At 57.5% G+C, this 11,495-nt stretch overlaps 1 protein-coding gene across 1 annotated transcript in view; it reads right to left on the reverse strand.

Annotated features, from left to right (window-relative positions):
* Positions 1-11,495, reverse strand: part of FBLN1 (fibulin 1) — a gene marked incomplete at its 5' end in the record, with an annotated part of 96,013 nt that overhangs the window by 58,108 nt on the left and 26,410 nt on the right. The window contains 7 exons of the mRNA XM_006164658.3: positions 801-920; positions 2,943-3,068; positions 3,779-3,907; positions 4,636-4,779; positions 8,924-9,061; positions 10,339-10,476; positions 10,999-11,100. Of these exons, the coding sequence (XP_006164720.1) occupies positions 801-920; positions 2,943-3,068; positions 3,779-3,907; positions 4,636-4,779; positions 8,924-9,061; positions 10,339-10,476; positions 10,999-11,100 (897 nt within the window). The remainder of the gene's footprint in view (positions 1-800; positions 921-2,942; positions 3,069-3,778; positions 3,908-4,635; positions 4,780-8,923; positions 9,062-10,338; positions 10,477-10,998; positions 11,101-11,495) is intronic.

Genomic DNA, 11,495 nt, shown 5'->3' on the forward strand with positions numbered 1-11,495 from the left:
GCGCCGGCCCGGGGACGGGCCCCTCTCCGGGCCCCCTCCCCTCAGCACCTGCGTCCTGGCCCAGGGCACGACCACCGGCCAGGCTCCTACCCCCTGGGGCCTGGGAGGGCAGCACACAGGGCAAGCTGGACACAGGAGGCCTCAGAGCATGAGACCAGAGAGGGCTGGGACCAGCCCAGGGTCAGAGAGCAAGTGCCTGGGGCAGAAGGGAGGGCAATTCGCTCACAAAACACCTCTGGGGCCAAATAGTGGCAGCAGGAAGTGCCACCCTCTGTGAGGCTGACCCACGAGGGCAGGTTCCGTGTTTGCAGCCGGAGGCCTCTCTGAGCGCTCCGGGCTCGCACATGGCCATGATCCAGGGCAGGCTGGAGGCAGGGGTCACAGCGCCGGGACCCTGTTGGGGGTGCTTCTTCCCCCACCTCCAGCTCACGGGAGAGATAACTGAAAACAACGCAAGGCCAGCCCCGAGTGCAGTAGTTCAGCTACGCACGGGCTCCAGATCCCACGTGGCCCAATGCACTTCAAAGCCTGGCCCCAGTGGTTTGAGGGACACGCTGTGCACATGTGCATATGGACCCCAAGTCCTAATGGGATGGAGAAGCAGGGAAAGGGAGTGGGGTGTGGCACGCTCCAAGGGGGGTCCTCTCTTTCTGTGGCAATGAAAACCCAACAGCTGTGACCTAGAACACGCCTTAGTGAGAATGGCAAGCGCAGTAACGGCTGCCCGTGAAGCACCGGCACTGTGCAAGTGAAGGTCCCTGCACACTGCGGGCGCCGCACAGCGGGCAGGGTGCCCTCACCTTCGCAGGTGACCCCGTCCACGTCGCTCAGCTGGTAGCCTCGCCGGCAGTAGCACTGGTAGGAGCCGTACACGTTGGCGCACTCCTGGCTGCACGGGCTGCTGCTGCACTCGTTCACGTCTGGGAGAGATGGGACCCAGGTCACCGCACACCTTGGCCCTGCCACCACGGCAGCCTAGCACTGCAGCAGCTGACACGGCACCTCCTGCACCCCCCTCAATACCCGCAGGGAGGTGGAGGTTAGGGTGGCTGGGCACCCGCCTGGTCACGCCCCCGGGGAAGAGACCCGCAGCCCCGCAGGGCTGATGACTTGGGACTCTGTCCTGCCACCACTGCTCTAAGCCACACCATCTCCTGCCAGATGACCTAGCAGCCTCTGTTCTCAGAGCCAGTTAGTCCAGCCCCACTGAGCTGCCCGAGTCCGTGCCAGTTCTTAGCTGCGGATCTGGTCCTGCCCATGTCACCTCCCAGCAACGCCCTGGGCTGGTGATGCCCAGAGGACCCAGCCCAGGGGCCGCTCCTCAAGTTCCCGTGCTCTGAGTTCACCGGGCCCCTCGGCAGCTGTGGGCTGTGGCTCACCCATGCCCTTCGCCTAGAGCGGAGGTCGGAGGGCAAACCAAGGCCCAGGGGCTAACCCTGCCACCACCTATTTGTGAATAAAACGTTACTGTAGCAGCCACGCTCGTTCCTCAGCCGCGGTCTCTGTGCCTGTGCGCTCCGTGGCAGGGTGGGGTTAGAGACTGTGGCTGCCTGAGATGTTGACTACGGGCTTTCAGAGGAAGCGCCAGCCGATCCCCGGCGTGGAGGCCCGTCTCACACCAATTTGCTTCAGGACAGGAGGGGACGTCCGCGGGCCTGGGCCCCTGGCTTCGCCTCTGGCCCCCACGTGCTGGTCTGGCTCAGCTGACCTCCGTGCCCATGTTTCCCAGCATGTCCACCATCCTATATCCTGGAGACGCCATCCCCTGGGGCCAAGTCCTTGCTCATGCCGGGGCTGAGCCACATGCAGGGCTGGGGGGGCCCAGTGTCGCGTCCTCAGCACCATCCACCAGTGTCCACGGGAGGCTTCCTTCTTCTCACATAGTGTGCAGGGCATGCAGCCAGGATGGCAGTGACCCCGGCAGTGGCCTCCACCAGGCGGGCGTCACCCCGCACCAGGCCCTGTGCCCACCCTCACCTTCACACGACACAGTGTGCATGTGTCTCCCCCTCACCTCGTGACTGCGTGAGGTGGTCCTGCCACCTCCACTTTAGGCGAGGACCTCGGGGCCTAGAAATGCTGAGCAAGGCCACAGGAGTGGCAGAACTGGACGGAGCCAGTCCTGAGAGACCCCATCTCGGGAGTCTTGCTCTCTGCCAACACACACCCGCATGTTGGCTCTCGCTTTTGGGGACAAACCCCAGAATGCCCACGGAAACATAGGGTCCAGGACCCCATCTGCACTCAGTGGGGGTTACGTGGGCTGGAGCAGCCGGGCCTTGTGAAAGCCGGGACCCCATGCTCCTCTCTACACAGGGTGTGGGACGTGGGGCTGCGAGCGCCATCAAAGTTCTCGAGCTCTGGGGCTTCAGAACCTGCCCCTGCCTAGGGGGTCACTCCACGGCTGTGCCCCCAGAACCTGGAGATGGCACGGAGCACTGTCCTACCACGACACGAGCTCAGAGTTGCCAAGAGTTTCTCCCGTGTCCAGCCAAACCTGGCTGCAGCCGCGCCCTCCCCTCTTCTTAGAAGCATTTGCTTCAGAAAAACTTGTGAATGCAAACTGTGTCTCTGCCCCTTTGAGACGTAGGTTCGATGACCCAGGAGGGTCTTTCCCCAGAGAGTGGCAGCCTCTCCTTGGGGGCAGGAGCTGGGTCTCCACGAGGGGCACTTGGCGTGGCAGTGAGCACACCCCGGCGGTCCTAAGCACTGGCATTGGCCTTGGCCGTGCATGACGTTAAAGAAGCCCCGGCCCTGGGCAACCTGAGCTCAGTTTCCCTCCGCCTCATCCCCTGCACGGTAGTCTCAATAACTCTCGCCCATGTGGCATTTAATTCATGCTGGGAGACAGCTACGAATCAGCCCTAACAGGTCTGCGGGGAGGGTGGCTTCCCGGGAGAAGGTGGCTGGGCAGGGGGACTGTGTGAGGTCCCTACCCTCACCTTCACACGAGCGGCCATCGACAGAGAGCCGGAAGCCCACAGAGCAGCTGCAGTGGTAGGAGCCTGGCGTGTTCTCGCACTTGTGGCCGCACAGGCGCCCGGGGTAGCGCTGGCACTCGTTGATGTCTGGAACAGAGGGTGTGGGCAGCTCAGGGGCATGTCCACCTGCAGCGGGCACCAACAGCTCCCGACCTCCCTCCCCGCCTCCTCCCACCTGTCTCTCAGACAAAACGGGAGGGACTATTCCAAACATGAAGCAAATCAGTGGGAGCAGGACCACCCATGGGCCTGTGCCCTGGCCAAGCCTCGTGCTTTCTTCACAGTGGTACACGTGGCCAGTCCTTCCCGCCAGCCCTGCCCCACTGCCTATGAGGAGGGGCCTTAGAAGAGGGGCTGAGGAGTGGGGGCCAAGAGGGGGAGGCTACCAGCCAGCCTCTTCTGAGCACCCTGGTTTAGCGAGAGCAGGCTCGGGCCGGGCAGAGCTGCCCTGTAGCCCTGTGGGTCTACAGGGAGTCTCAGGAAATGTCGTGCACTTGGCATTTGTGCACCTGGGCCCGAGCCTCATGGAGACTTGGCTCTGGACAAGTAGGGTGCTCTCATCTGCCCCACGGAGTGGAGAGGCCAGCTCCACTGGGAGGGCCTTGCCTGTGGCCATCGGTTGGGCAGCTGCTGGGGTGAGACAGGACAGGGCAGGGGTCCCCCTACTCGGGGTCTCTTTGGGTCTGCCTGCACTTGGGGTTTTCCAGGGTCAGAGTCAGACCACACATCAGGTGCCACAGACTGTGCCCCTGGTGCCACCTGCGGGGTCCCCAAGGCCTGCAGGGACAGCCACGTACCCACGCACGTCCTGCTGATGCCATCGAAGTAGTAGCCAACCCTGCACTCGCAGCGGAAGCTGCCCGGGGTATTCACACAGCGGTGCCCTGCCCCACAGGGCTCTGAGGGCGGCGCACATTCGTCCACGTCTTGCAAAGGAGAGAGATAGAGACACCAAGAGACATTATTGTGGTTCTTCCCAAAAATGGCCAGAAAGGAAGGCAAAAGAAGGACTGAGCTAAAATGACAGCAGCGTCGCGTCATCCTTCCACACATCTCACTGGAGCGCCTGCTGCGTGCTGAACCCAGGCCAGGACACACTCAGCCCGACGCAGCCCCCACCCTCAGGGAGTCTAGCCACGACCCTCATTAAAGGCAAGAAGTGCCTGTTGATCTGGGGGAGGTTCTGGGAGCCATGAGCAGGACTTGCTCCTGGCAGAGACCTGGGCCGCCAGTGCAGTAAGTCCAAAGGAACGTGGGTGCAGGGGGGCAAAGGGCGTGTAAGCACAAATACCATGCCATGCTGGGTTGGGGGGTGACGAGGCTTATGTCATGTGGTTTTAGACGGTTTGTGAGGTTAGGGCCAAGTTGAGAGGACTGAATTACAAACAGGGGCATCTGTCCTTTGTCACCAGGAAGCCGTGAGTAGGAAGCAGGGGAGAAATCTGGGCTCAGGATGAACTGGACAGACAAGGAGGCTGGGCAATGGCTGGGCTGCTAGTCTACTGCAATGGTCCAGGTAGGGCAGTAAAGGTCATTGCCTTTGGCAACAGGATGGCTAGAAAGAGGAATGACTTCACTCTGGAGACCTTCAGAGGAGGGTGTGCGCTAGAAGCAGGCAGAAAGCCCTTCTTGGATGTGTTCTTTTAATACCAACCTACACAGCGAGTCCCCTCCTCGTTGAGGTGGTAGCCACGGCCACAGTTGGGCACATTCTTCTGGCACGTGTAGGAACCCTCCGTGTTGATGCACATTTGCCCGACAGGGCATGGGGCACTGATGCTTAAACACTCATTGATATCTGCGACGGGGAAAGAGACAGCGTGGTCAGATGTGGACGGCAGCTGGAAGACAACAGTAGGTCTCCAAAGAAAGCCTTCCCTCTTCTTTGCAAAACCACAAATGGAGACACCACAACCCCAAACCTTGTCCATGCAGCAGCCTCCCACCTGGCTGCCAATTCTGTTGACCACTGCCTCAAATGCTGCTCCCAGGCCCTCTTGCTGGCTACATCTCAGCATCACCATCACTCACAGTAAGCGTGGACCTGCCTGTCTAACTCTGCTGGACCCACTGACCCACCTAGGAGGCGATGGAGCTGCTTCCCCGAGCCCAGTGCTGGGCAGAGGGAGGTGCATGCCCCCTGCACCAGCGCTCCGGCCCCCGCTGGGCTCCAGGCCCCTCCTGTAGCTTGCCAGGCCCTGCCTACTCCCCCACCTCACCTGGTGGTGCCCTTCTATAACCCTAACGTCACAACTTGCCCTCCTGGCGGGGCCTTGCAGACCCCAGGCGCCTGCCTGCCTGGTAGCCGGGCCTCCGTGAGCATCACCTCCCAGAGACACCCAGTCCCCCCAGCCAGGCTCCCTGAGGTCTGCTCACTGCACAGTGGTCTCCTGCCTCGACTGGTCATGCCTCTGCTGTGGGCACGGGGGGTGCCCACCTCTGCAGAGCAGAGGATGAGTGGGCATGAGCCCGCCATGGACAGGGACGACTGACTACACACCGCTCGCTCTGTCTGCTAGAATTCAATATAAAAATGCACGGATTTGGGGAGGGGGGTAGCACAGTAACCCCACTCTGCAAGCTGACCCGAACAGGAAGGGCCCAGTGCCCTTGAGAGCCCATAATGGAGGCTGGCGAGGCTGGGGCGGGGGGTTTGCAGTGTGAGGACCCTGATGGGGAGGCCATCCCTGTCTCTGACTCACTCCAAGAAACTTAAAGGAAAATGCACTTCCTCCAGTAGTGCTCCAGAAGGACCTCCGTTTCTGAATATCACCTTGTTCAGGTGCTCACCCAGCACCTGGGGATGGGGGACAAGAGAGGGAAGTGAGGCTGGGAGACCCCTGAGCTCAGGTTGGCAGGGGTTGGTGTGCTGCTCTCCTGCCACTCGGCCTCACCCTCCTTAGACAGATGGGAATCAGCCCCTTGCCCAATTCCCCAGCACTTTACAGTTCACAGAGGCAGAGCTGGGATTAGTATCTGCTCTTCATAAACAGGAAACGGGGGCCCAGAGAGGAGCAATTCCCCAGGCTCACTGCTGGAGGAGGTTGTCGGCCACAGCTAGAGGCTAGAGTCAGGGTCCCCTGCCTCCCAGCCGGCAGGAGGCCCCTTGAACTGGGGTCAGCAAATGACAGCCTTTGGGCAAACCCAGCCCAATGCCTGCCAGCAAACAGCCAGGCCGCTCCAACAGAGACCAGATGGCCCGAAAAGCTGACAGCCACTATCCAACTATCCAGCCCTGCAGGGAGGAGGCTGGGCAGCCCCTGCCTGGAATCGAGAATAATCGCTGCATCAGCAGTCTCGAGGGAGCAGAGCCCAGAAGGGCCAGAAAGAAGGTTTGGACTCTCAAGGTTTGCTTGCTAATTTGTATTGAAAATGTACATAACATTTAAACTAGAAAGTCATGCTGTTCTAAAAGAATGAATTCTGAGCTTGGTGGTGAGGACTGAGCCCCAAGGAGACACTGAGCATGAAGACTGGGCTTTGATGCTGTCCCTGGGAACTCAGGGCAACTCAGGAAGAACCAACAGGCTACACCCCAGCTCTGCCCACTGCCAAGCTCGGATGAGACCTGGGGGTTAGAAGTCACTGTTGTACTTTAACTATGTGGGGTGGTCAAAAATGGGGGTGGAAAAACCTCCCATCCAAACTACCATTTCAAGTAAGTGACCACACAGGCTGATCCAAGGGAAGCAAAGAGAAGTAAGACAGGAATCAGCCAGACCTCGCTCAGACGGTGCTGGCCGTTTGGGAGGAGGGGTGATGCGGCCCCCATCAGGGTGGGGGTCTGGCTATGGCATCTGCAGCTCAGATCAGGAGAGTCTCTCTGCCCTCAAACTTGGCCTGGAAGCTTCTACAGAGCAGAGGGCGAGGGAAAGCTGCTCGGTCAGGATTCAGGCCTGACAGCTAACAGTTCCCGGCCAGGAGGCTGGTCTAGACATCCCCTCCAGGTGCCCAGGACCTGCCCCTGTCCTCCAGGGACAGGGCACTCGGGCCTGGGCCCCCTTGCAGCTCCCCATAGCTCCTCCAACTTGAGCAGTCTTACCCAGACCTCTAGTTTCTAGACCAGGGTCACATGGAATGTTATTTTTCCTCCTGTCACATTTGTCTTCCCCTGATATCCACACAGAGTTTTTTGTTTTAGGTTTTTGCCATAGAGAATGCGAGAAACTGAGAAAAATACAGAGAGGAGAGGTAAGAAATCACCTCTGGGGGGATGGCCACACTACAGTTCCTTCTCCCCCATTCTCCTCTCGGCACACGCACACGTGCCTGGCATGATTTTCAAGCTGCCTGGTCTGGGACTTGAACCACTATTGGTCAGGTGGGAGCCCAGAGCTTTAACCACCATGCCATCTACTGGTCCTTTTGTTTTTCAAGAGAGGGTCTCACCAGGTCGCATGCTCCTGCTTCAGCCTCCTGAGTGGCCGGGACTTGCTGGGATTCTAGGTGCACACCTCCCATAGTCTGGCCTATAGAGCCCACGGTCCTAGCACACGCTACATAGCTAGGCCAGTATAGTTTTTTTATTTTTATTTTTTATTTTAAACCATTCATTCATTTATTTTAATTTGACCAGAGAGAGATACAGAGAGAGAGAGAGAGGGAAAGTAAGAAAACAAGACACGAGGTCCAGGACTGGAACTGTGGTTGGTCACGTGGGAGTGTCCAGCACCTTAGCCACCAAGTCACCTGCCGGCCCTGCCAGTATCGTTTTAAAAGCCTGCCTGCTTGCTTGTTGGGTATTTATTTTTGTGTGTTTGTTTATTCCATGAGCAAGGAGAGTGAGATAGAGAAAGACAGCACCCCAGCTTGATGCCAAAGCCCACCCCTGCCCTCAGTCAGCCCCAGGTCATGGGCACACATGTGCCCAGAACACTCAGTGATGTCTCTGGACTTGAACAGGGAACCTTCCCACGTGGAACAGCCTTGCAGAGCGTTGGGTTTCACAGCTGTGTCACTGTGTGGCCCTGTGTGCCTTTTGTTGCGGTGAAACAAATGCGACATAAACTCTGCCATCTCACGTACACAGCTCAGGCATAGCTACACCCACACTGCTGTGCAGCACTCCTCGCTGCCCAACCCCAAACTAAAATTCCGCCCCAGTAGACATGCACGCCCACCCTCCTCCTCTAGCCCCTGGTAACCACCACTCTTTCTGTCTCTGCCTGCTGAGTAACTGTTTAATACAAACTTTTTTTTTTTTTTTAATGTACTGGGGACATGTGCTCTCACCAGAAAGAGACAGAGAGTCTCTTTCTCCAATCTCTTCCCCTCCATTTCTCCATCCTGTCAGGATTTGGGTACAAATGCACACATGCCCGACATGCTTTTCAAGCCACCAGGGCCAGAATTTGAACTCTGCAGCCAGCCATGTGGGATCCAGCTCCCTTAACCACCAGGTCACAGGCTGGCCCTTTTTAAAGACAACCTTTTAATAGACTTAACGGCTATTCCCTTCACTGAGGACTCACGCAGTCCAGGCCTGAGCTGCGTAATCCTGGCCTGAAGCTGTACGTGAGTTACTACGAGCGCTCCCATGTTAATAAAGGAAGGAGCCGAGACTCAGAGGAAGCACATTTTCTTAGGCCACTCAGTTTAAAACCAGGTTCTCACTCCAAAATTCACTCTTTCTTCTAAACTAGCAGAAGGCAAACCCCAGCCCTGAGGCCAAATCCAGCCTACTACCTGTGGGATAGATAGTTTTATTGGAACGTGGCCTCACACATTTGTTTGCAATGGCCCGTGGCAGCTTTCAAACTATAACAGCAGAGTTGAGACCGTACGGCCCATGATGCCTAAGATACTCGCTCTCTGAGCCTTTACAGAACAAGTCTCCAACCCTGTTTTACAGGCTTGGCGGCCCCTCGAGCTTGGGCTCGGCCCGTGGCCAGACCGTGTGCCCTGCCTGGAGCGCCCTGCTCGCCCTGGCGGAGAGGTCTTACCAATACAGTTGCCTAAAGCATCTTGTATAAAGCCATTCTTGCACTGTAGTTTGGGTCTGCAGCGGAAGGATCCCAGAGTATTCTGACAGATAAAATCGGGGAGGCAGTTATGAATACCACTCTCACACTCGTCAATATCTGGTACGTCATAAAAAAAGGAAATTGTTAGCAAAGTCCTGCCAGAAACATCTCACAACATGTTAAAATCACAAGAACGTTTTCTTAAATGCTCACTACTCAGACTATAACCCACAACATTGTGACAGAGGCATCGCGTGCAAAAGAGTCATACAGCCCGGATTGCTGAAGACTTAAGATGCTGACTTCTTCCCAAGGCTCTTAGGAGGCAAACTTCCTGCTGTGTTGATACAGTACATAAGCCAGGCGTTCTCCTGGCAGGTATAGACTGCATACACTCATTCAGGCTAAGCATGTTTGGTTTCGATCACAAAGCAGTATCTTAGGGGCAGGAAACACAGCCTCTATAAACTTATTCATCCTGAAGTCTTTGTGATATTCCAAAAATTAACAATGGTTACTGCCCTGACAGGACGTGATGGGCTGCCTGCCCACTTGAAGTTCACAGCTGTCAGAGGCTCCAGCGTGTACACTCAGCCAGTGTGGCCACTCGCCTCTCAGGGGCCAGCCGGTGCGCAAGGGCAGAGAGGCCTGGGCTCCCTCAAAGGCCCTTAGATGTCAGGAGGGTGTGCCCTGCTTTGGAGCCACCCTCATAATTCAATGACCAACATTTTTGCACAAGTGGTTTTGTCCTTCTGAAAGGCTCAAAACCCTCTGTAGAAAACTTCCTTCCACAAGCTCTTCATCAAGGCCTTGTCTGACAAACATCTATGGCTTAGAGGGAAAGGCCGACAGCCAGAAATGGCATGTTTTAGCTTTTAGGCAGCGGAAGAGGATACGCTTTGAACTTCAAGGAAGCCTAGACTCAGATGGAAGGCAGCTGTTATGTAAAAACTGCTGTTTTATTTATTTGTTTTGCTTTTTTGTTTTGGGGTGTGTGTGTGTGCGCACACGTGTGCGTGTGTGTGTGTGCAGAAAGCACATGTAAGCACCTAAAGGTCACCCTTGGTCGTGTTTCTAAATGATCATGCACTGAGCCTTTTCAGAAACCCAGATTTGTCATCACGGCAATCTGAGAAACACCCCCTCGCTGTACAGGTGCACTACGGTCGGCTTTCTAGACTGCTGGCCCTCCTGCTTTTCACCCCGCTTGTCCCAGGACACCCCAGGCACTGCTCAACCAGGTCTGACCCCTCCCTGCTGCAGAGAGGAGGCGGTAGCCCAGGCAGCCACATGGGGGGCAGACCGTGGTGCCCAGACCTGGGAGCCCAAGCCCTCCTCACCCACCACGCTGTGCCTACACCTGGAGGAGGCTCCCAGCCCGGCCCAGGCTGTACCTTTGCAGTCATTGTTGTCGGTAAGCTCGTAGCCAGTGCCGCAGCTGCTGTCCCGCTGACAGCGGAACGAGCCCACGGTATTGATGCACGACTCCCCGAGCCGGCAGCTGTGGCTGGCCGTGATGCACTCGTTGACATCTAGAGAGACAGGCAGTGCAGTGAGCCAGGAGCAGCGACTGACCTGCGCCACGCCGAAGCCATGGTGGAACTGATCCCTGTGTCCAGCCACCCAGCGCTGAAAGTCCCACAGGGCACACCAGGGCTGGGCCTGGAAGTAGAGTCACAGGGACCCAGAGCCAAATTGGAAACGAGGATTTCTCTCCCTGCTAGGCCCAGATCGCTTACTTGCCCAGTGCCAGGCCTGGGATATAGGACCCTCACAGACCACAGGTGGGGCGTCTTCCTCCCCACATCCCCGATTTCATAAATGCAGTAGGCTGAGAGCGTGCCCATGGCCACCAGCACAAGAGCCTGGATAGACCCCAAATCCAGTCCTTTCCCGACCCCTAGTTTCTATTCCCCTGGGTGAGAGCTGGGCCTGGTTGTTCTCTACCCATGGGGCCACAGGCTGTGCATGGCAAGCCCTGCTTGGACTTCAAGCTCAGGCTCCAGAGCACGGCCACCTGCCAGGCCTGCTGTTCCAGCCTTGGGGACATTTACCTTCACAGGAGACGCCATCTGGCAGCAGCTGGTATCCCACAAAGCACGAGCAGACTACCTCCTCCCCCGTGTCACGGCATTGCTGTTTGCAAGGCCCACCGCCTGGAATCAGAGCACCCAGAGACCCTGTGGTTTCCAGTTCCGACTGGGAAAACACCCTCAGGGGGACTGACAGGACGGCTGCTCCTTCATAGCACTGCGCCCCACGGGAGACCTCCAGAGTCTGGCTTGGGGCACCCTCAGGCCTGCTACATCAGGTCCCAGGCCTGGTCTGACAAACGGGTGGTGAGCAGGACAGTCTCTACAGAGACTGGGACTTTTTTTTTTTTTTTGGAGAGATTTTCACTGTAGGGCGCGTGCGCTCGCCAGACAGACAGAGAGAGACATAGAGACAGAAAGCGAGAAATCACCACCCAGGGGGGGATGGTCACGCCGCAATCCCCTCTCCTCCATTCTCCTCTCGGGATCTTAGGCACGCACGCACACGCGCCCGGAGG

This window comes from Tupaia chinensis, unplaced genomic scaffold, assembly GCF_000334495.1.
Source record: "Tupaia chinensis unplaced genomic scaffold, TupChi_1.0 Scaffold143651_1, whole genome shotgun sequence".
Lineage (NCBI taxonomy): Eukaryota > Metazoa > Chordata > Mammalia > Scandentia > Tupaiidae > Tupaia > Tupaia belangeri.